The following is a 23261-nucleotide window of genomic DNA, read 5'->3' as shown; positions in this document are numbered from 1 at the left end:
GTACTGTATGTGCACATGGTTGTGTGTATATGTATGTACATTAATGCCTGTGTGTATGTGTGTGTAATTTATTTCACTCCAGGCCCTCAACTCAAACACCCTCACTTAGAGACTGCTGCTCCTCCAAGTAGGCCGGCCGGTGGCCCGGGGCTGGATTTTGGTTGCAGGGGCTGGATTTTGGTTGCAGGCGGGGAGCATGGTGCTGCAAACAGGGGGACTGGGTGTGTGGCTTTGTCAAGGCCCATCAGTGTCCTTGCTCTACTTACTCTGCATCAACACTTAAGGGTGCATGTGTGTGTGTGTGTGTGTGTGTGTGTGTGTGTGTGTGTGTGTGTGTGTGTGTGTGTGTGTGTGTGTGTGTGTGAGAGAGAGGGAGAGAGAGAGAGAGAGAGAGAGCAAGCAATAGGGGTTGCAAGCAAAAGAACATGCTGCCATAAGGGTTTTGGATGAGATGAGATGTATTATTGTGTGTGTGTGTGTGTGTGTGTGTGTGTGTGTGTGTGTGTGTGTGTGTGTGTGTGTGTGTGTGTGTGCGCGCGTGTGTGTGTGAGCGTGTGTGTGTGTAAGTGATGAAAAACGGAATGGTCCTCATTCTGGTAAGTCTTTTATGTGCTATGATTTGAGTGTGTGTGTGTATGTGTATGTGTATCGCGATAGTCCTGAGGCCTTTATTACAGTCTTGTTGGTTCAGTGGACTTCAAGAAGGCAGAGGTCTCTTTCATATGTGTATGTGTGCGTGTGTTTGTGTGTGCGTGTGTGTGTGTGCGTGTGTTTTTGTGTGTGCCTTGTACATGCACAAGCCTTTGAATGCATGTTGGACATTTGTTGAGGAGTGACCTAAATCTGTCTGCCATCATTACCTAACAAGAAGACGGAGAGAAAAGCATGTCCCAAACAAACACACACAAGCACACATATGTATATCTGTGCGCATACATGCATGCACGCACTGTTACACACACACACACACACACACACACACACACACACACACACACACACACACACACACACAGACTGGAGACAGTCATACAGGATGTTGTGCACACACTGCAGCAGCAGATTGGGGCTGCTCAGCAGGAAAAGAAATAAATAAATGTAATGCCGTGCATGATGCAGTTCAGCCTCCATCCTCCCTTCTGTCCAGGGCCAAGAGTTCAGTCTATATTAAGGAGTCATATTACTGTTGTTCTCTTGTATCTTGCCCGCCTGCGTCCCGTATGTTCCCTCGTAAAACTCCACAGCACAGCATCGCCCTCTGATCACCTGGGCCCTCAGTCAGCTGTTTACCTCGTTACCCCTGCTGGGGGAGAGATCGTCTCCACGACATCATTTATTTAGGATTACTGAAAAGTGGCCTAAGCTGAGCCCAGCCCTCTGCCTCTGTGTGTGTGTGTGTGTGTGTGTGTGTGTGTGTGTGTGTGAGGATAGAAAGATTAAGACTCTTTTGTGGGTCAGTGGCCACCGTTGCTCCCAGCTAATTATGGACTTAAAACACGTACTCACATGTGTGTGTGCTTTCACTCACAAACACACACAGATACACACACCCAGCATATCTCTCTCTTTCTCGCTCTCTCTTCCTCAGACTGCACTGTGCTATCACCATGGTAACAGCAGATTGAGGGACTTTTCGCTGCACCGAATGCTCAATTGTTATCTATTTCTCTCTCTCCTCTCTGTCTGTCTCTCTATTATGCTGTTCCCTCCCACCCTGCTGTGTTTCCTCACGTGCACCCTTTCACTGTCAGTGTGTGTTATAGACCATCCAACACACACACACACACACACACACACACACACACACACACACTGATCACACAAAAAGATGCTGCACTTCTTCACTCACAATCCAACACTTCCACTGTTTCCTCCCCAGGCTCTCCTAACGCGGCTGGTGGTGTGACATCCCTAACTCTTCCTGCCCAGCATGGCTTCGTCCCTGTGGTTTCTGGGGGTGTGTGTGCTCACTCTGGCTCATGTCGCCCCCTCCGACCAAGGTAAGCGTCACGGTGGCTTAGGTGGTATCATGTCAAGGTGTTGATCCTGATGCTGCGATCAGCAGAATGAATCACAAAAAAGAAAAAAATTGAGAAGGAGAGGATGATGGTATTGCTGCGTAGATTTTGGTGACTCAAACATAAGTCACTGTTTTGCAAAGTGAGAAAAGTCGTCATAAAAAGTGGAACTCATCCCAATGCCTCTAGAGAAAAGCAAAGTCATGTTGTGACCTAAATAAACAAAGCCTAAACATTTGAAGTGTGCAGCTTGCCAAAGGGAGAAGCTTCAGAGGCTGCCTGTAGCTTCTAGTTAATAAACAATCAGTCATTCAGCACCACGGACAGTTACAGTACACCAGCAGCATACTGATCACCCAGCGTGCACACTTTGAATGTGGGTTTAATCCTGACGCAGCAAACACCTTTCCACGCGCACATGATACTCGAGAAGATGTGAACAACAGGATTAAGGTAATGGTAATGTGATTTTCTCCAATAACCCTGGTTTACACGGATTAATATGACAGTCAGTCGGGTTTACACACACACACACACACACACACACACACACACACACACACACACACACACACACACACACACACACACAGATGTGGCATAGAGAGATCAGCCTTCAAAGAAAGAAAATAAAATCTTGTCAATTTGTGTTTATTGAGCATCTGACAGCCAGTTGTATAAACGCTATCCTCCCCACTGAATTAAAACACAAGATATTGTGCTGTACCCACACACTGCATCGGAAGCAGGTGTCACAGTGGAGTTGAGGTGTGATTTATGTCAACAATAACACTGCTGGCATCTGGGAATCCTTCCAGTGTAATTGTTCACACATGTCTGCATTTTAAAGATTTAATTAAATCACACATGAGGTGTAAGCAGTGCAGTAATATGTTTTAACTGTGTTGTGCTTATATCAAGAACAGGTATTGTCATGTTTATATTGAGGTAATCAGAGAATGGTGCTGAGATGTCATTTGCTGTAATTGCTAAATTATTACAGTGTGTATCTGCTTATGTCTGATTACATCCCTGAAACAGTATTTAAAGGGGTACTCATCCATTTTGCATATACAGGTCTGCATAATCACCATCAGGAGTGCTGCTCAGCATGTGGAAACACTTGTTTTCTGTGTCTCTGGAGGGATCTTTCCAAAGTCTGAAAAACAACCCAAATTTATACTCAAATGTGTAACAGACTAACAGTCGGGATATACCGATCTCTGCTGCTTTAAATGTGACCATTTTTATAGCCAAGTTAGAGGCGTGGCTCTCTTTGTGTCAATGTTGGTCCATCACTTTGGTCTAGACTGAAATAACTCGACAAATAATGCGTTGCCATGAAACGTTTTGCAGGCATTCATGATCCCCAGAGGATTAATCATTCTGACTTTGGTATTCCCTCGACTTAAGTGACAACTAAAGATTCACATTTGTGAACCAAGAATCAGGAGGTTGATCCTGACAGAGCTGCTAGTACGGCTAAGTCTTGTTTATTATCTGTCCCCCAGTGATACCCCCAGCTGTATGAATACGCAATACAAAACTGCTTTATCGCCATTTTAGCACTTCATACAGGTTGCTACAAATCAAACTAAAAACAGATTCATTTGCTGTATACAGGCTCATTTATACTTCCTTTTTTCTGATCCTATCTGATCATTTCAAACATTGCATATCTGTAAGCTTTCAGGGATTGTGCATGAAAATCAGTAAAATGGACGCAGAGTATGGATGCAAGGCTCCGTCCACGTTCATATACCTACTTAACACTGTGCACCTTCAGTTCACAAAACATCACAATGATTTCTGTCACCTGGATTCTCCAGTTTATGCAGTCTGAACTAAAAAAAACAACCCTTTCCTGTCTTCTTTTCATTCTGCCTCCACCCTTTACCCTTTGTCTCATCTCATCCCTCCCATCCTTCCCACCACCACCCCTCATAAGCAGCTATGTCCCGGGCCGCCATGCCATTTGGGCTGCTGCGCAGAGAGCTGGCGTGCGAGGGTTACCCAATAGAGCTGCGCTGCCCAGGAAGTGACGTGGTTATGGTGGAGACGGCCAACTACGGACGCACCGATGACAAGATCTGTGACGCAGACCCCTTCCAGATGGAGAACACACAGTGTTACCTCCCTGACGCACTCAAGATTATGGCCCAGAGGTGTGTATGTGCTTGTTTACGTGTATACTGCTGGCTGTGTTTGTGTAAGATCTTAAATCATACAGCAAAGACGCAAATTGGAATGTCACTCTTGTGCTATTTGAGTATCTGCAAACATTTTGGAAGCAGTTAACGCAATCAATGAGAGAATCTACTGTTTCGCACATACTGTATGTGTGCACTGCTGTCCAACATACGTGTGGATTCATGTTAGAGGAAACGTTAGACAAAGCCGATACTCGTGTTGGGAGCCATGTGAGCGTGCGAGCGCAGTAATCTCTCCAGCTGAGTCTGAGTGCCTGGCTGCACCATTAGCTGTGTACTCAGCAGTGTTTTCCTAGAAGAACTGATCAATATTCAGCAAGAGGGAGAGGGAGAAAAGACAAATGGAGTGTCCTTTGCTTCTCCTTTCCTGTCTGTTAATCACTTTACCTTCCTTCTTTGTTTTCTCTTTCAATCATCCTTTCCGTCCATCAATCCATCCATCCCTCTGCTGTCCTCCAGGGTGTAACAACAGGACTCAGTGTGTTGTGGTCGCAGGGGTTGACGTCTTCCCAGACCCCTGTCCTGGAACATACAAGTACCTGGAGATCCAGTATGAGTGTGTCCCTTACAGTGAGTATGCATATATATAATCACACACATATACACATACATACACAAACATGATTACACACATATATGTGCATGTGCACGCAAAAAACACGGAGATTAACCTATTTTTGTTGAGCTACACTGTAGGTTTATGGTGCTTTTTTGTTCTTATAACCTCTGATGTCGACTGAGAGATTGATGGATAGATTTTTTTTTTCTCAGGGAGTGTGTGTGTGTGTGTGTGTGTGTGTGTGTGTGTGTGTGTGTGAATTTTAAAAAGAAAGTTGGATGGAGAGATTACAGAGAGGGAAACTGTAGAACATTTGCATACTGTATGTCTTCTGTGTGTGTGTGAGTGGATGCGAGAGTGCACATATGCACTTGCGCGTGCATGCGTGTGTGTGTTTTCTTTTTCAGATTCACGCCACGGGAGTTGCTCTCTTTTCTCCACAGGAGCCTGATTGAGGGAAGGAGAGATCTGGGGGGAGGTGGAGGGCAGGAAAATGGGGGAGGGTGGGGCGGGAGGGGAAGGGAGACGAGGGGAGAGGAGAGGAGGGGGAGTATGCTGGGTCTCCTTTGTGCTTCTTCTTCTTTCTTTTATGTGAACTATAAAGTTTGTGGTGAGAGTGAGTTCCAAAGTCTTTATCTGTGCAATTCTTTCTTTCTTTTTCTTGCTTTCTTTTTTCTTCCTTTCCTCCTCTCTTTGCTTGCTTTCTTGCTTTTTCTTTACTTCCCTTCTTTCACCCTCTGACTTCTCTTTCTTTCTCTCCCTCTTTTTTTTCCTATGCTTGAGTAGAAGTGGACCAAAAAGGTAAAGACAAAACATTGTAGCATCTTGATCTCTCCTTACCCCCAACCCCCCCTCTTTTCTCTCCTTCTCTTCCTCTCTCCTGCCATCTCTCTCTTCCTCCAACCCTAGGACGTTGTTTCGTACTCATGCTGGATGTTGCCCCCCTTTTTTCATTTCCTACTCGGTTATTTGTTTTCCCGCCCCTCATTTTTTCCATCTCTTGTTGAAACCCGTCCTTTTTATCCAATTTTATCCAGGTTCTGCACCTAGTCTCTCTTCTTCCTCTTCTCTCTCTTTCTTTCTGTCTCAAGTTTCCTCCCCTTTTCTTCCTCTCTCGCTCCTGGTCGATCTCTCTGTCTCTTATTTCTCTCCCTCGGCCACTCTGTACACACAAACATAAACACAACACAAACATAAACATAATCTTCTTACCTTTTCTTGGCTCTATTTTCACACACAAGCACCATTCTCTCCTTCTTTCTTTCTTTCTTTCTTTCTTTCTTTCTTTCTTTCTTTCTTTCTTTCCTTCCTGCTTTCTTGCTTTCATTCTTTCTTACTTTCTTCCTACCTTCCTTCCAATCATTCCTTCCAACTTGTCTGATCATCCTCTTCATGCTTATTTTCCCTTTTTCTTCCCTTATAGGAAGAGCCCCTTATTTATCTTCATAGGAAAAATAAGACCAAATGTGTGTGATTGTATATCCTTCTGGATGTGTGCTTACCAAGCACTGCTTCTGTGTGTGAGTGTGTGTGTGCATGCCTATCTGCATGCCAGTGTGAGACTGTACAGTAAACATATGTGTCCATACAGTTATTGACATGTGGGTGGACCAATCGTTGTGCTCGGCGTAAACTAACCTGCCCTCTCACTTCACTTCAAGGCAAAATTTAGCTCCGCCTTCTGCGTCCCTGATTCTACCTCACACTCTTTTCACTCTTTTTGCACTAACCCACCCACACACACACACACACACACACACACGCTCACACACTCACAACCACACACACACAAAGCACATAAATACACCTTTCATTGCAGTGTCCCTGTTGTATTACTCACCACACACACAAACACACACGCTAACAGTGTGTGATATACAACACTTTTACGTCTCTTCTGTTGCTTGCCTCTCGAGATCAGCACAGGTGTTTTAAATCTCTCTCTCTCTCTTTTTCTCTTCATTCTTTTTTCTTCTTGCTGCATCAACTGCATCTTATTCAATCCATTTTTCATGCATCGATTCATTTTTCTCCTCGCACCTACCTTCACTATCTTTCCACTCTTTTCCCTCCCTGACTTCCCTCCCTGCTCTTCTTCTTCCCTGCCTCTTCTTCTTCTTTCTTACATCCTGCTGTCTTCCCCTCCTAACTCCCGCCTTCCAGTTTTCGTGTGTCCCGGCTCACTGCTCAGCATCCAGCCGGCCTCCTCTCTCCTGGAGGCGGAACATCAGTCGGGGGCGTGGTGTAAGGACCCGCTGCAGGCTGGTGACAGGCTGTACGTCATGCCGTGGACACCATATAGGACAGAGGTGCTGTATGAGTATGCCTCCTGGGATGACTACCGCCAGAACAGAGTCACCACTACTTACAAGTGAGTGATGTCTGTGTACTCAGTGATGCATTGCTAAAGATGTGACCTTGGGCTCTGGACACTTATGGTTGGCATTTGGAAAATGTATTGATTAAACTAATCAATTCATCCAGAGCCATTTAAAATGAATTTAAATGGTGTCATTTATAATGAAAATAAATGTCAGTCGGGCAGTAATTTTGCATGTAGTGTAATTAATTCAATATAGAAACAGAGCAACATTTACTTTCTAATTGAGAGATTAAAGCCCCTGACAAACTGGTCAAACATTGCTTTATTACCTCGCCATATATTAGTTTGCATTGTCAGTGGCAGAGTCTACCACTCTCACCCTGGCTTAAAGCTGCATGCACATGCACAAGAATTCAATACTGTTAAATCTTTATTGGTGCACAGAAGAATGTGAAATCATCGTTTTCAAACTGACAGCTCAGACATAAGTGCAGATAGAGAAATCTGTCGTGTGGAAAATAGTGTGTGCATGCCAGTCCTGTAGAATTATAATTTGAAAAAAGTTTTTCAGTGCCTTTAACTCTCTTTTTTGATTAATAAATATAAATTACATCTTCATATTTATAGTTTAAATTTGCATGCACACCTCATGCTTTTGATCACTCCTTTTCCTAGGTTGCCTAGCCGTGTGGACGGTACAGGCTTTGTGGTGTATGACGGTGCAGTGTTTTACAACAAGGAGCGAACACGTAACCTGGTCAAGTACGACCTGCGGACACGCATCAAGAGTGGCGAGGCGGTGGTGGTCAATGCCAACTACCATGACACCTCGCCTTACCGCTGGGGAGGGAAGTCAGACATCGATCTGGCTGTGGATGAGAACGGCCTTTGGGTGATCTACTCTACTGAAGCCAATAATGGACGCATCGTGGTCAGCCAGGTACGGTGGGAGGAAGGAAAACAGGTCGATGATAGGAAAGAAAGAAAAAAAGGGCTTTATTACCAAGTTCTCTCATCTTACCATGTACTTCTGTGATCTTTCAGGTGAACCCGTATACTCTGCGCTTTGAGGGTACGTGGGCCACCGGCTTTGACAAGCGTGGGGCGAGCAATGCCTTCATGGCTTGTGGCGTGCTCTATGCAGTGCGCTCCGTCTTCCAGGATGATGAAGGGCAGGCGGACGGCCGAGTTGGCAGTGACATGGTGGTTTATGCCTACGACACTAGTCGTGGACAGGAGCTTCCCGTTCAAATACCATTCCCCAATCCTTACCAGTACATCTCCTCCATAGACTACAACCCCAGAGACAACCAGCTGTATGTGTGGAACAACTACTACGTTCTGAGATACCCGCTACAGTTTACACCGCCGCCGCCCACTAAAGGTTTGTGCAACAAGTCCACTTGTGTGTTTGGACACATGTGATGAAACTAGAGAATCAACAGTGTTTCCATCCCTCCAGGTCCCCTCTCGTCTCTGATGACGACCGTCCGATCGTACACGGCCACAGTCGCGTTGACCCCAGTGCGGCCATCGGCCTCTCACCCAATTGGCGTCATCAACCGAGGACCCTTTGACCAACGGCCGATCACAGCCATGGTCCCTCTGACCCCACGTCCACCTCTGCGTGTCCCCTTGGCTCCCGGGGTCCCTGGTCAGGTGGGCGGATGTGAGGGCCGAGTGGCACGAGGGGTGCAGTGGCCGCCCACCCTGAAGGGAGAGACAGTGGAGAGGCCCTGCCCGAAAGGGTCACTGGGTAGGTGTGGCGTGTGTGTGTGTGTGTGTGTGTTTGGGTGGGTGCAGATGTGAGCATGCCAGCGTGTGTGTGTGTGTGTGGTATTTGCATGTGTGTGTCTGTATCTCGTTTCCCTTTGAAATGTAGTCGGATGTCCCCTCTTTGAACTTGCCCTCAGATGAGAGAGAGAAGAAGAAAGAGGTTATAGAGTCAAGAGAAGCAGGGTTCGACAACTCTTCCTCTCGCTGTGCAGCTGTCTTCCTCAGCCCAGCACTCCCTCCACGCAAAAGCTGTTATGCAGATTATGGAGATAAGCCTGTGGTGCATTTTGCCTCGTTTTAATCATGTTGAATGGATTGGACATGGTTTTAGCACAGGGGTGACGGATAATCTAATATTAAATCTTGTTTATTACTGAACACAGGAGTGGCTGTTGCCTTATAAATACATTTAATTTTCAGAGGTAGTGTGTAACACGCTCTAGTCTAGTTTTTCATGAAATATCTCTGCAAAGTAGCAGTTAACATTTTTTCAGTTTTAAGATTACTGTACGGTTTAGTCTCAAAGCTACCCAGGTGTTTTTGTCAGGATTAATGAATACCGAAACAGAGATAAAAGGGGAGTGAATGTTGTACTTTCATTCGTTAGGCGGACTCAGACAATTTCATTAATACATTCAAATAAATGTTAATTTTATTGACAATATAGACTTTAAGTAATTTTTGATAAAATCCACATTTAATCAGGCGGAAATTCTTTTAAGCAACACATTTTTCTGCAACAAAAAAAAGATCTGAAATGGCTAAAAGTTTAAAAAAGTTAGAGTAGAGTTAGAGTAAAAGTTAAAGTTTTCTTTGAGGTTCACAAAAATAGATGAAAATTTAATTGCACATTGACAGCCAAAAGATTAAATATATTTTAAAAAATATAAAAAAATAAACACAATGCAATAATTATAAATAAGTAAAAAAGGAAGATAAAAAATTAAATATAAAAAAAACAGTTTACATGTTTTGATTGCCATTTTGACAGTAGGAAAGTTGTGCCATATTAAAAAAAAACAAAACAATTTGGCCTGGGAAAGCTAAATATGTTCATATATGGCCATACGTAACAAACTCATTACAATGCAGCATATCAACCATGAGCTCCCTAAGCTGCCTATCTGGCTGTAAAATCTATGTGCAGTTGTCAAACTTTGAAAAAGTCCTGATTCTCACAGAGCAAGTGTTTTTGGCCTGTATGGGAGAACATGTGCGAGGAGAAAGAGAAGATGACCTGACAAACCACCTCAGGTCCTTTAAAACTTGAGCTGTCCTTTCTCTGTCTGACAGTCTATGTGACCCTGTCTGTCTCTGCAGGTATAGCCTCCTATCAGTGCATGCAGTCTCCAGTGGGTTGGAGCTCCAGAGGGCCTGACCTTTCCAACTGCACCTCTCCCTGGGTCAGCCAAATTGCACAAAAGGTTAGTCACACACACACACATACATGCTGTGCAAATGCCCTAAAGCCAGTCAGCAAGCAGTTCTCTCTTAAATGTCAAAACATTTGACATTACAAACGCCCCCGCCTCACTCCAGATTAAGAGCGGAGAGAACGCAGCCAACATCGCCGGGGAGTTGGTCAACCTAACCCGGGGGCGGATCTATGCCGGTGATGTCAGCATGTCTGTCAAGCTAATTGAACAGCTATTGGACATCCTGGACTCCCAGCTCCAGGCCTTGAGACCAGCCAATAAAGAGTCAGCAGCACGCAATTACAACAAGGTAGATTGTTCCTGTTGTCAGCACAGAAGTGTACATGTACTTGACCTTTCCTGGAAATGAGAGCGGAAATGTCAGCGATGATGATTCTAACAATGATGTTGTTTTTTTTTCTTTTCAGCTTCAGAAGAGGGAACGCACTTGCAAAGCCTATGTTCAGGTAATACAGACAGGCAGACAGACAGACAGATAAATAGTTAAATAATAATCAGGAGTAAGAATGAAACACTCTCTGTCTTTCTGTCAGGCGGTCGTTCAGACAGTTGATAACCTTTTGGGTCCTGAGGCTCTGGTGTCCTGGGCGGATATGAGCAATGCCGATCAGTCCCGCTCAGCATCACTACTGTTGGACGCAGTAGAGAAAGGAGCATTCCTATTGGCTAACAATCTCTATGAAGGCCGCTTCAGTGACAGAGCACCAAACGTTGGTATGTGGTCTTTTTTTCTTTTGCTCTCCACGTCCTGGAAATCAGCAGTTTGTCTAATCTTTTGAGTATAATTTTTTTCCTTTGCAGATCTGGAGGTGTACGTGTTAAACACAGAGGCAGACATACAGGACCTGACCTTCCCTCACTCCTACGACAGCGACAGCATCCTGCAGATTTCCGCATTGGCTCTGCAACAGTACAGCAACAACGGTCTGTGACGCACACCAAACTAATCAGCATTTAACGAAGTGTCAGTGACAGCTCAGTATTTTAAAGTTTATTGCCTAGGTTGGTAAATAGGCTGTGAAAGTAAGAATAGTTTTTCTCCGTGTATCAGAAATCCAAACATTACCAAGAATCAGATGAAAGTCTGTCTCATGCCGAAGGTGCTCATTGCTATGTCCCCCTTCCCTCTGCAGGCCAGGTGAAGCTGGTCCTCTCTCTCTATAAGAACCTGGGGTCCTTCCTGACCACCCAGAACTCAACTCTTCGGCTCGGGCTGGGGCTGGGCCAGGGATCAGAGGCCAGGCGCAGGAGCCTGGTGGTCAACTCCCACGTCATCTCCGCCTCTGTTCACAGAGGATCCAACAGAGTGTACCTCTCCGACCCAGTGATCTTCACTCTCAGGCATCTACAGGTCTGTCTGGAAATCAATTTGCCTAAAATGTATGTTCAGAATGAGCAAATTCTTTTGCACAGAAACTGGTTGTTAAGTGCACTTTGTGTTTTGGTGTGTTTGTCTCCACAGCTGGAGAACCATTTTGGACCCAACTGCTCTTTCTGGAACGGATCAGGGGTTTCTGGGAGTGGCAGGTGGTCTACGCAGGGCTGCCGGCTGTTACACACCAACAACACTCACACTACCTGCGCCTGCAACCACCTGTCCAGCTATGCTGTCCTCATGACATATGAGCAACCTGCGGTAAGTATCACACACACCACAAAAACAACAAGTTTAAAGGTTTATTATGAAGGTATTGTTGATGACTTTTTGTAAACACAAAATTCAAATCTTGACTCTCATCCCTAAACTGCTTGTACACACAATGCAAACTATTGGAGGACTTTAAAATTTGTCGTAATGGAAAGCTAACTTAGCTAACTGCCTGCCAACTCCACATCGCTCTTCATCCTGATCCTCTCCTTCAGTGCTGTTTTATTTTAAAAAAACAACAACATTTTTTTAGACCTTTTTTTTTGTTTTGTTGCTTTTTTTCTCCCTGTACTTTTTGAAGCTTCCTTTTGGATGTGTATGACAGCAACCTGATCACAACCTTTTTATAAAGTCTCGACCTCACCAGTGTGTTGTTACTGGCAGTTGGCTACACAAACAGATATGTCCCAGCCAAAGTAAAATATGAAGAAAAATAAATAAATACAGGCAGAGCCTCACAAATAAATTAACTGCGGCACTCTTCTAGTTGGTCATAAGTAATGATTAAGAGGGATTACTTTTGTTTGAGTCTATACATTGTTTTTAGGACAGAAAGATTCACCTTCACTGCAGACAGAAAGCAGATTTAAAGATTTAAAGTGTGTGTGTGTGTGTGTGTGTGTGTGTGCGTGTGTGTGTGATTGGCATGAATCTTCTCTTGCACAGTACAGAAGAGTGACGGTGTAGCAAAATGTAGAGCTTTCTCACTCACTTTTACTTTTCAGTATGTTTAATTTTGCAAATATTGAGACAAAACTCAGTCAGCAATGGAAACAGCCATGCACAAGTTTTCTTTTTTGTGCATTAAGCATTTGTTCAATGGTATGAATGGCCTATGGCCCACATGATGACTGCTATAGTTTTCTGTTTAGTTGGCCAGGTGCCAGCCTCTAACTTCATAAATCCAGCTCCATCCTCGACTAACAAAGGCTTCGTGACTCCACCTTTATGCACCCATTTGCTGCAGCACAGTTGGACTTCACCCCCACTGTGCTCTCCAAAATGTTTAAAAATCAAGCACAGAGGGGGTGATAATTGTGTGGTTGTAGCTGTAAAAGAGAGAGAGAGAGAGAGAGTGATAAATCCTGCAGGCTATTTTGTCCTGCCATGAAATTGAATTAAGTTTTCTCTGCAAGATGTTCTCTTTGTTCGGTGTGATTTTATTCATTTGAATAGATGTTTCATAACACACAGGGACACGCACCCAGAGGCAAAGACACAAGGGCGCTCCACACCACAAATATGTTCACAAACCTGCACCTGTGCCTACATTCATACTTGTACTCTTTATGATCAGATATCAAATGTTCTTTAATCGCTCTGCACTTTCCGTCTTCATCAGTTCGGGGTCGGTGTAGAAGAGCTTCTTGTCTATGTGGTTTCCTGGGTTGGCATCTCTGTAGCGCTGGTGTGTTTGGCCACCTGTCTTACCACACTGTGCTGCCAGGGGGCGCCCTGGCACACAGACCACAGCACTATCCACTGCAACCTGTGGGCCAACCTGCTCCTCACTGAACTGCTCTTCCTTGTTGGTGCCAACAAGACGCAATACACAGTGAGTGCTCGGATATTCCTACTGCATATTATTGCAGTTTGTTTAAGATATCATTTTGTGAAATATCCCTTCCTCTCTGCTTGAATTTACAGGTTGTGTGCTCCATTATTGCTGGCCTGCTGCACTTCTCGCTGCTTTCAGTGTTTTGCTGGTTGTGTCTGGAGGGGGTGGAACTGTACTTGCTGCAGCGGGAGGTGTTTGAGGGACGCAACTCCAGGAGGAGGAGTATTTCTACCTGTGTGGCTACTCCATTCCTGGGCTCGTGGTGGCTGTGTCTGCAGCCATAGACTTCAGAGGCTATGGCTCAAAAACTGCGTAAGTTTGTGTGTGTGTGTGTGTGAGTGTGCCTGTGTGTGTACATGTGTCTTTGTGCATGTTCTGGATGGAGACAGACACTTTTAAACATCTTTGCAACTTTGTTGTTTTGGATGGTCTAATTTTGTTTTTTTCATTTTTCATGTGTGTGTGTGTAGATGCTGGCTCCGAACAGACAATTATTTCATCTGGAGTTTCCTTGGACCTGTCGGTGTCATCATCACGGTGAGAGTTCGTGCTCTGATAAATATACCAATCTTTTCATGCATTTCTGTATTCTCTTCATGCATTTCTGTATTCTCGATCGTCGCTGATTCATTATTACTGAATAGATTTTAAACAGTGTGTACTGTTCAATCTTTTTGGCCTTTAGTTGAACCTGGTTGTCCTGGTGATGACCTTACATAAGATGCACAGCACTGCTGCTTTGAAACCAGACTCCAGTCGCCATGACAACCTGAGGTAAGTAACATGTCTCATGCTGATCTGTTTTGGGTGATTATTCGAGCTCATTGTGTTTCAGTAGCTCTGGCTCTAATCACACAGTAATTAGAAAAATAGAGTAAACTGAATTGATAAACTGAAACAAACTTAACTGATATTTTTCCTCATCTCTCTGTTGCATGTTCACTTGTACTATTCTTACTATTATTTTCATAGTTTTATTACAAGGCTGTAAAGCGATCCAAACCTGATATAACCATATATAAAAATGAAATTTGAATTATATAAAAACAAGTTTCAAAATTTCTTGAGCAGGAGGCAGTCTGTTTTGTGTCAAGCAGCTAGCATGTAGAGATTTGTAGTTAATTAAGAAATTTAAGACTCTTTCTGGCTGAGGCAGGTAGGCAATGCAATTTACACAAAACAGATGTAATATGGTTAAGCTTGAACATTTGTAATGGTCTCAAGTCGAGCATTGGAAGCTTTTGGAAGACCAGAATGAAATGCACTTTAGCAGTTTTGACAGCAACATGAACTATTTTGCATTCCTTTCATTTTGCCAAACCATAACCAGAACCAGCACTAAACAGAGGGGAAAAACAGATAAATCCAAACCCAAAGTGTAAACCGAAAGTTTGTAAGAATGCTCCTTTATTTGTAGTTTTTTCTGTTTGTTATTTAAGCTCAGGGGCACACAGTTAAAAGCTTTCAAGCTGTATCTTATTTTCCTATTTTTTGTGTCTGTGTAACCATTGGAGAAAACATTTTTTAGTTCGTCCAGTATTGGGCAAGAGGGATGCAGCCGACAGCAGCAAAACAGGCTGCAGTGTAACCACTTGGTGCATATGTGCACTGTCGGTTTATGTCCACTAAAAGTGTTTTTTTTTTTGCCATTGACAGGTTCGCAATATTATTGTAAGTGTCTGATAACAATATGGAAAAGATCCCTTAAGGACTTATTTCAACCCAACCAGAGTTGGTGATTGTTGGAACAGCAGGATTAACCAAGATGGCTTTTGTGGGTTTTATTTAGTTTCAGTCTTCTTTAAATGTGTGTGTGTGTTTTAGAGGTTTTTTTTTTCTGGGCTAATTCTAGTTAAACAAAAAGGGTCTTACTCTTTAACAAAAAGGTTCCCATCAGTCACTCAGACCCAAAAACACAAGAAAGGTTAAAGAATACCAAAATTACCTTTTAAACCTTCTCTGTGATGTAAAGCTGTGGGACCTAAAAAAAAATCACAATACAAAATCATCATCTAAATCATCTAATGTGATTTCCAGGGCGTGGGCAGTGGGCTCCCTGACGCTGCTCTTCCTGCAGAGCGTCACCTGGTCCTCAGGCCTGATGTTCCTGTGTGCTCCGTCTCTCCTCCTGGCTTACCTCTTCTCCTCCCTCAACACAGCCCAGGGCCTCCTCATCACCATACTGCACTGCACCCTCGCCAGGAAGGTCCGTGTCTGTTCATGTGTCATTATGTAACTGAAAGACTGTGTGTGGCGTCAACAACCGTAACAAAACATGTTTGAATATTTCATGTAGGGTCAGAAGGACTATGGCCGATGCTTACGCCTCTCGCAGTGCTGCGTTACTTCCTCGTCCAGCTCTCCGGACTCGGTGAAGGGTGCTGCCCTGCGGTCCAACAGCCGCTACACCAGCAGTCAGAGTCGGAGAGCTACTGCTAACAGACAGGTAAATTACAGCGCACTGTTCCTCCCAGTCTCAAGCTCTTTGTCTCTCTCTCACTGTGTCTGAGTCAGTTTGACCTTGTGTGGATTATTTCTGTTCCAGAGTCGAATCAGGAGGATGTGGAACGACACTGTTCGCAGACAGACTGAATCGTCTTTCATCGCCGCAGACGTTAACAACACACCTACTCTTAACAGAGGTAAAGATTTTTTTTTTTTTGAAAATGTCAGGGCTGCTTCTTTGTTGTTCAAGAATGCCGTATTTATGTGTCTCTCTCCCTCTCCTCAGCTGCTCTGGGGAACCATTTCCTCACTAATCCAGTGCTGCAGACTCACGCTGGAGCCTCTCCTTATGACACGATGCTCGCACAGGGATACAACCAACCCTTCACCTCCACAGGTACAATTCACTGCAACGTTCTGTCAGTCTTCCTATTCTGAATTTTTTTTACACAACTCCCTATCCCGATTTATTTTGATGTCTTTTGAATGTCCTTTTTCTTATGTGTTTCCAGTACTTTGCAAAACTCTTATGCCACATTAAAAAATGGCCTCTTACGTACTGTATATAGTAACTGTTTATGGAGGCAGGTTTATTTATATAACGTCTTTTCATGTACAGTGGTTATTAAAAGTGCTTTTAAGTATAAAATAAGATCAATAAAAATTACAAATTAAAAGCCAATTTAATAAAATAAATAAAAGGACCAGAAAAACTGATTTATTTAAAGCTGTGGAAAAGACAAAAGTCTTTCGCTTCGTTTTAAAAAATGGCTTCAGCTGGGGCATATCTTAGCTCCAAGTCGATTCCAGTGTTACACCGACTTCTGTGACCCATCAGATTTTGTATCCCCTTCCCTAACCCCTAACCCTAACCACTCAACAACTTACAAAACTTTGCAATTTTCTGAGGGAGTCTATTACTGGGTCACTGGTTCACTTTTTTTTTTGTTGGACTCACTGTGGGCAGCATAATGGCTAAAAGCTGTTTCACCACGTTTGGATTGAACTCTTGGGCGCCTCTAACTGACCAGTCCCTGCACATCTGAGGGATACCTGGCTTGTATTCAGCAAACGTATCTGCAATATATTTATGGCCCACACCACTGAGTGACCCACAGACAATAAGTGGAGCATGGAAATCAATTTTGTATTTGACTGGAAGCCGCCGCAAGATCTAAGAGTCGAAGAAATGTGCTCTCTCTTCTCTGTGTTTGTCAGTATTCTAGCATGAAGGAGAAAGTTTTACTTTAAGAGGACTTTGTTAGCAAATAAAATAACTTGTCACAACAAGGTTTCAGAAAGATACATTCAAAAACAGATATCTAGCAGTAAATCCACCAATTTCTAGATTTAAGTGTGCACAGCATCAGTTATTAAGGAAGTTTCATATTTAATGACATAGTTTTGAAAATATGGTCTGACCTGTACTTGATTTTTGTGGACAAGGCATATGACAGTATTGGAGTGACACTAATGTTTTTTTTTTACATATTCTAACATAACACAATAAATCACAGGGTCTGTTTGATTTTAAAGAGGACCTCTGAAATAATTCGGCTCCCGGTAAAAACCTGTACAATGAACACTGAATGAATTCTAACTGGGAGAAGTTTCAGCTGGTCGTTCTGTAATCCTTACCAGCAGATGCCACTAAATAATCCTAAATCTTACACACTGGACCTTTAAGTGCTCTCTTATATACCAGCTATGTGATGGCAACACTGTTTCTAAATCATATTTTTTATGCCAGCGTACATTACTATCGCGCTGATGTCTATATATCTGTGATAAGATAATATCAGGCATCCAAAATACGGTACTGGCTCTGCTGTATGAATTTTCTGATGTGGCCTCAGACTTTTGGCAAGCCCAGTTAATTATTTTTCTGTTTCTGTATAGTCTGAATGTTTGAAATTAAACCTCAAAATGTTTTTGTTTTGTGACAGTGTGGTTTTCTGTTTTTCATTTTTGACCTTGAAATGTTTTGTCTTTTAAATGTTTTTTGACCCTTTCCCTCTCTGTCTCTCTGTCTAAACGTGGAGCAGTAGGAACCTTCAGAAACAAGCAGAGTATGAGCTCTTCTTTACTGTGCTCACTCGAATCATTGAGCGCCACTTCCTTGTGCAGTTCATAGACTATCTGTGCAACATTTGCACACAGTATTATCCATAGACCATGAAGACATAACATACATCTCTCCCATGTGGCCACATTACCAAACATTTCAGCAAAGAGTATCGTTACTATCCAGATCTAAACCCACACATGAACCCTAAACTCTGCTCATTCATCCATACGTTCATTCATGTAAATTACTTGATGTAAATCTTTCATGCTGTCCCTGTTTGGTAACTGTCATCTTCTTCCTGTTTCTTTATACAGAGGGTGGTGTGTCTCAGAGCCAGGAGTCCTGTGGTCTGGACAGTGTGTGTCTCAACGGAGGCTACACCCCCAACACCTTCACCCTGCATGGACTGGGAACCACACCCGGGTCCCGAGCTGGAGTGGTGGGCAGCACTGACCTTTTGCGGGAGGGAGGAGTTGGGATAGGAGGTGACGACATCTCCCCGGCCCTCCTCACCCCCCACGGGGCCACAGATCTGAGCAGCGGGGCTGGAATGCGCCGCAACCTTTCTGACGCAGCGGCGCTGGAAAAGATGATCATCTCAGAGCTGGTGCAGAGCAATCTGAGGCCCTCAGTCGCCATGCCTGTTCCTCCTGAACGCTACGGCAGCCTGGCGAGGCCTCACCACCACGACAGGGCGGCTCTCACACACACTGCCACTTTGACTCGACACGCACAGCCACCAGCCCAAGAAGGCTGGGCTGCCACCATGCAGCCGAACACACGCCACAACGCACAAGAGGGATGGGCGCATACGCGGCACCACACACAGGACACTGAGACACATTCCACAACCCGTGGACAAGATCACACCACGACGCCACGTTTGCAAGACAGCTGGACACACTCGAGAGTTTCTGGAGACTCGGAGTCCCGCGAGCTGCTTAAAGATGGGGACAGGTCGTTGCAAGGCACTCTTAGTCGCCGCAACCTTCAGGACAGGCAGCAAACGCGTCCCCCTGATGTTCAGGCGAGGCCCTACTCCACCCTCAGCCGCACACCTGGTACTTTGTCCCGCCACCGTGGTGCAGTAGAGCCGAGCGGAGGCTCAGACAGAGACAGAGAGAGGGAAAGAGAGAGAGACAGGGAGCGTTACCGGGACAGGCCCCTCCCGCCTCCTCCTCCCCCTCCGCCACAGGAGTCTGAGCCCCTGTACAAAGCTCTGGAGGAGCCGCTTCTGATGAAACAGAGGGAGGCAAATGTAGAGACATGGAGAGGCGGCCAGGACAGAGAGAAAGACGAGACATTTCTCTTAAAAAGAGACGAAATGATGGATGAATGGAGAGCAGGAACCGAGAGAGGGAGGGACGAGTCTTTTACCTCTCAGACGAGAGATGGAGAGATGGAAGAATGGAGAGCTGGAATGGAGAGAGGGAGAGAGGAGTCTCATCTGCTGGAGAAAAGAGGTGGAAGGATGGAGGTGTGGCGGGGAGGAGCAGAGACAGACCAGGAAGAGACTTTTATAACTCAGAAGAAAGATTTTGGGATTGACGGATGGAGAGGCGGGATGGACAGAGAGAAAGATGAATCCTTGTTTTTAAAGGACAGAGATGGATGGAGGGCAGGGATTGAAAGGGAGAACGAGAAACAGAAGGATAGAGCGCTGGATGTGTGGAGAGGAGGGATGGATATAGACAGGGAGGAATCTTTCCTGTTCGAGAGCAAAGATGGCGGTCTCGACGGAAGGAAACGAGGGAAAGAAAGAGGGTCCGTTCGATTCCACGGTGAACGGGAGGATTCTGACAGCTTTGCTCTGCCTTTGACTCCTGACCTTGACCTTGACCCTGACTCCTCGCCTATCTATGCCCGAGATTCAAACCCGTCCCCGCTCTACCCCGGAGACCGACGCTCGCCTCCTCTCAGCATCTTCCCCCGAAGCTCTCCCCCAACGAATATCTTTGCTCCCCGAGACACTAATTCGCCTCCAAACAATCTCTACTCCCGCCACTCCCCCCAGGTGTACAGCCGAAGCAGCTCCCCTCCTCGCTTCTACACCCGCACCTCCCCTCCGACCCTCTCGTACCCCGACAGCAGCCCTGAAGGTCCAGAAGAGGTCAGCCCCAGCGGCCAGCCCCAACGGCCCGCCCTGGAGCTGCCCTACAGCCTGGGGCGACCCCCGCTGGGCCCGCGGCCCAATCACCTGCAGACCTTCTACCAGCCGCCGCCGCTGGCATCCAATGGAGAGGCCGCGTACACACCAGAGCCCGCCTCAGAGGGAGACGACGGACAGATGCAGCGGGTGACGAGCCTGTGACTAGGGCGGTGGTGATCGGGGCATAGAAACCAGGGAGGAGGAGGAAAAGATGGTTATAGCAAATATTGATGATCAAACTGATGGAAATGATGACAAAGAGGATGGCAATGATGTAGGATGAATGTGATGATGTAACAGTGATGGCTCCTCCCTGCTTCTATCTCCCGATCACCACGAGACTTCCCCCTTTTCATGTTTTGTTACTTTTCTATGACTGTGATCCATTTATAACTCTTCCTCTTCCACTTCTTCTCCTTATCACGTCTTTCCCGAAACCCTGCTGTGTCTTCCCGTCTCATTGGTGCTTATCCTTATTGGCCCATCGTCTAAGTTTCTATTGGTTCGTCGGCTGGGTGTCGCCCTTCCCTGTAGCAAGCAAACAGTGTGTCAAAGAAGCACTTGTGTGTTGCCAAAAAAATCCTTTCAAAGAACATGTGCATGACTTTATAGTGGCTTTACAAGGCTACATACTGTATGAAAGTGTGTGTGTGTGCAAGCGTATGTGAGAGCGCGCGTGTGTAGCTTGATGAGCATGCGTGTTTGTCAGGACGAGCGTGAGTGCGAGTGCGTGTATAAACATCATTCTTGTATAATTAATGTATCACAGTGAAGCATTTTATCAATATCGACCGGGGGGCCTCTTACACACATCCCCTCCTACTGATTTTGAACTCTTGACCAATCCCCATTTCACATCAAAACCAAAAGCCCCGCCCCCTCTCCCGCCACCCGCCAAAAACTGTCGGTGATAGAACTTGTTGCGATGGAGTTTGTCATGGCAACAGAACTCTTGACTCCAGAGCCAGAGATCATATGAAACCTCAAAACTTTTCTGCAACCCCCCGAGACCCTTGTACATATCGACCTCAAGTGTTCTGATTGTCTTGTATTGCTATTGAAGTTCAAGTAAACATGTGAAATAAATGTTACTGTCTTTCTCTTTGTGTGGATGTACAGAGAGAGGGAAGGTTTTACTCAAAGGAGAAAGATATCTGCAGTGGAAAAGGAGGGGAAGAAAGACTGTTGATGCGTATAATGAAGGCAAAGAAATAAAAAGATAAAAATGCTGTTACACACAGTGGTTGAATGTAACTAAGCACATTTACACAGTATATATAGTGTATGTAAGGTACACTATATGGAAAAAAGTATTGGGCCACTTACACATTACACCTACAGGATCTTTTATGACATCACATGCTAAATCCATAGGCATTAATATGAAGGCGGTCCCCCCTTTGCAGCTTTAACAGCTTTCACTCTTCTGGGAAGGCTTTCTACAAGATTTTGGAGGGTGTCTGTGGGGATTTTTGCCCATTCATCCAAGAGAGCATTTGTGAGGTCAGACACTGATGTTGGACGAGAGGGCCTGGCTCGCAATCTCTGTTCTAGTTCATCCCAAAGGTGTTTGATAGGGTTGAGGTCAGGGCTCTGTGCGGGCCAGTCAAGTTCTTCCACACCAGAGTGATCCAAAAATATCTTTATGGACCTTGCTTGGTGCACTGGGGCACAGTCATGCTGGAACAGAAAAGGGCCTTCCCCAAACTGTACCCACAAAGTTGGAAGCATAGAATTGTCCAAAATGTTTTGGTAAGCTGAATCATTAAGATTTCCCTTCACTGGAATCAAGGGGCCAAGGCCAACCCCCAAAAAACAATCCCATAGCATTATCCCTCCTCCACCATCTTTACAGTTGGCACAATGCAGTCAGGCAGGTAACGTTCTTCTGGCATTCACCCAACCCAGACTCGTCCATCAGACGACCAGATAGAGAAGTGTGATCAATCACTCCACAGAACACGTTTCCACTGCTCCAGAGTCCAGTGGCGGTGTGCTTTAGACCACTCCATCCGACGCTTGGCATTGTGCTTGGTGATGTAAGGCTTGCACACAGCTGCTCGGCCATGGAAACCCCTGCCATTACGCTCCCAGCGCACAGTTTTTGTGCTGATGTTAATGCCACAGGGGGTTTGGGACTCTGCAGTTATTGAGTCAGCAGAGCGTTGGAGACTTTTACGCACTTTGCAATAATACCACCTAAAGTTGATCGTGGAATATCTAAGAGGGAAGAAATTTCACAAACTGACTTATTGCAACGGTGGCATCCTATTATGTCCAAATTCAGTGAGCTCTTTAGAACGACCCATTCTTTCACAAATGTAAAGGCAGACTGCATGGCCAGGTGCTTGATTTTACACACCTGTGGCAATGGGACTGAATGAAACACCTGAATTTAATGATTAAGAGGTGTGGCCCAGTACTTTTGTCCATGTAGTGTACTTTACTTGAGTACCTTCATTTTTTGCCACATTATCATTTCACTCTACGCTTTTTGAAACACTGCACTCCACTACATTTATCTATTCGCTACAGTTTGTAGATTTTACATTCTAAACATTAGAGGTGAAGACTTGAGTCAAAATTTGATGACTTTAGACTCAACTTGACAAAAACAAAACAAAGACTTGCAACTAGACCTGAACTTTAACAGATGATGATACCTTCCTCCATGTCCAGAGATTGAATATGTCGATTAAAAAGTGTTCCATATAATCAATTAATTTCCTGAATCGACTAACGTTGATGCTATTCATTCCAGCAAATTAACGCTTAATTCCTATTAGTCTGAACCAATCTAACAACATCCAATCAAGTTGCATGAGAGAGCCACGAAGAACTAACATCATGTCAAAGATCGGCAGTTGAAAAAGATATACCAAATATAATTTTGTTCACATACAAAGCCTATGTGATCGCAAATCAATTGCAGTATGCGAAACATGCAGGATGAAAATTAAAGACAGAGATGCAACAACGTCCAACAAACTTTTATCAAATGTTTACAAACTTATCAGGACTTTTTGTAGGACCTGAAACTCAAAAGTTTCGGATTTGAGAGCAGAGACTAC

General features: G+C 44.7%; 1 protein-coding gene across 1 annotated transcript; it reads left to right on the top strand.

The window, feature by feature from the left end:
* Window positions 1–1919: 1919 nt before the first annotated feature.
* On the top strand, window positions 1920–21387 carry LOC121941984 (adhesion G protein-coupled receptor L1-like). Its single transcript, XM_042485046.1, is given in 25 exon segments — window positions 1920–2000; window positions 3970–4185; window positions 4688–4798; window positions 5574–5588; window positions 6951–7158; window positions 7786–8050; window positions 8155–8494; window positions 8573–8866; window positions 10207–10310; window positions 10426–10611; window positions 10730–10768; window positions 10856–11036; window positions 11124–11246; window positions 11456–11673; window positions 11785–11958; window positions 13313–13525; window positions 13618–13749; window positions 13752–13840; window positions 13999–14065; window positions 14214–14302; window positions 15566–15734; window positions 15825–15974; window positions 16074–16170; window positions 16260–16370; window positions 18356–21387. Coding segments are annotated over 25 exon segments (5658 nt in total). The 5' UTR covers window positions 1920–1930; the 3' UTR covers window positions 20353–21387.
* The last annotated feature ends 1874 nt before the right edge of the window (window positions 21388–23261 follow it).

Source organism: Plectropomus leopardus, chromosome 4 (assembly GCF_008729295.1).
Source record: "Plectropomus leopardus isolate mb chromosome 4, YSFRI_Pleo_2.0, whole genome shotgun sequence".
Taxonomy (NCBI): Eukaryota; Metazoa; Chordata; class Actinopteri; order Perciformes; family Serranidae; genus Plectropomus; species Plectropomus leopardus.
Note: the sequence above shows the minus strand (reverse complement) of the source record. Positions and strands in the feature narration are given on the sequence as shown.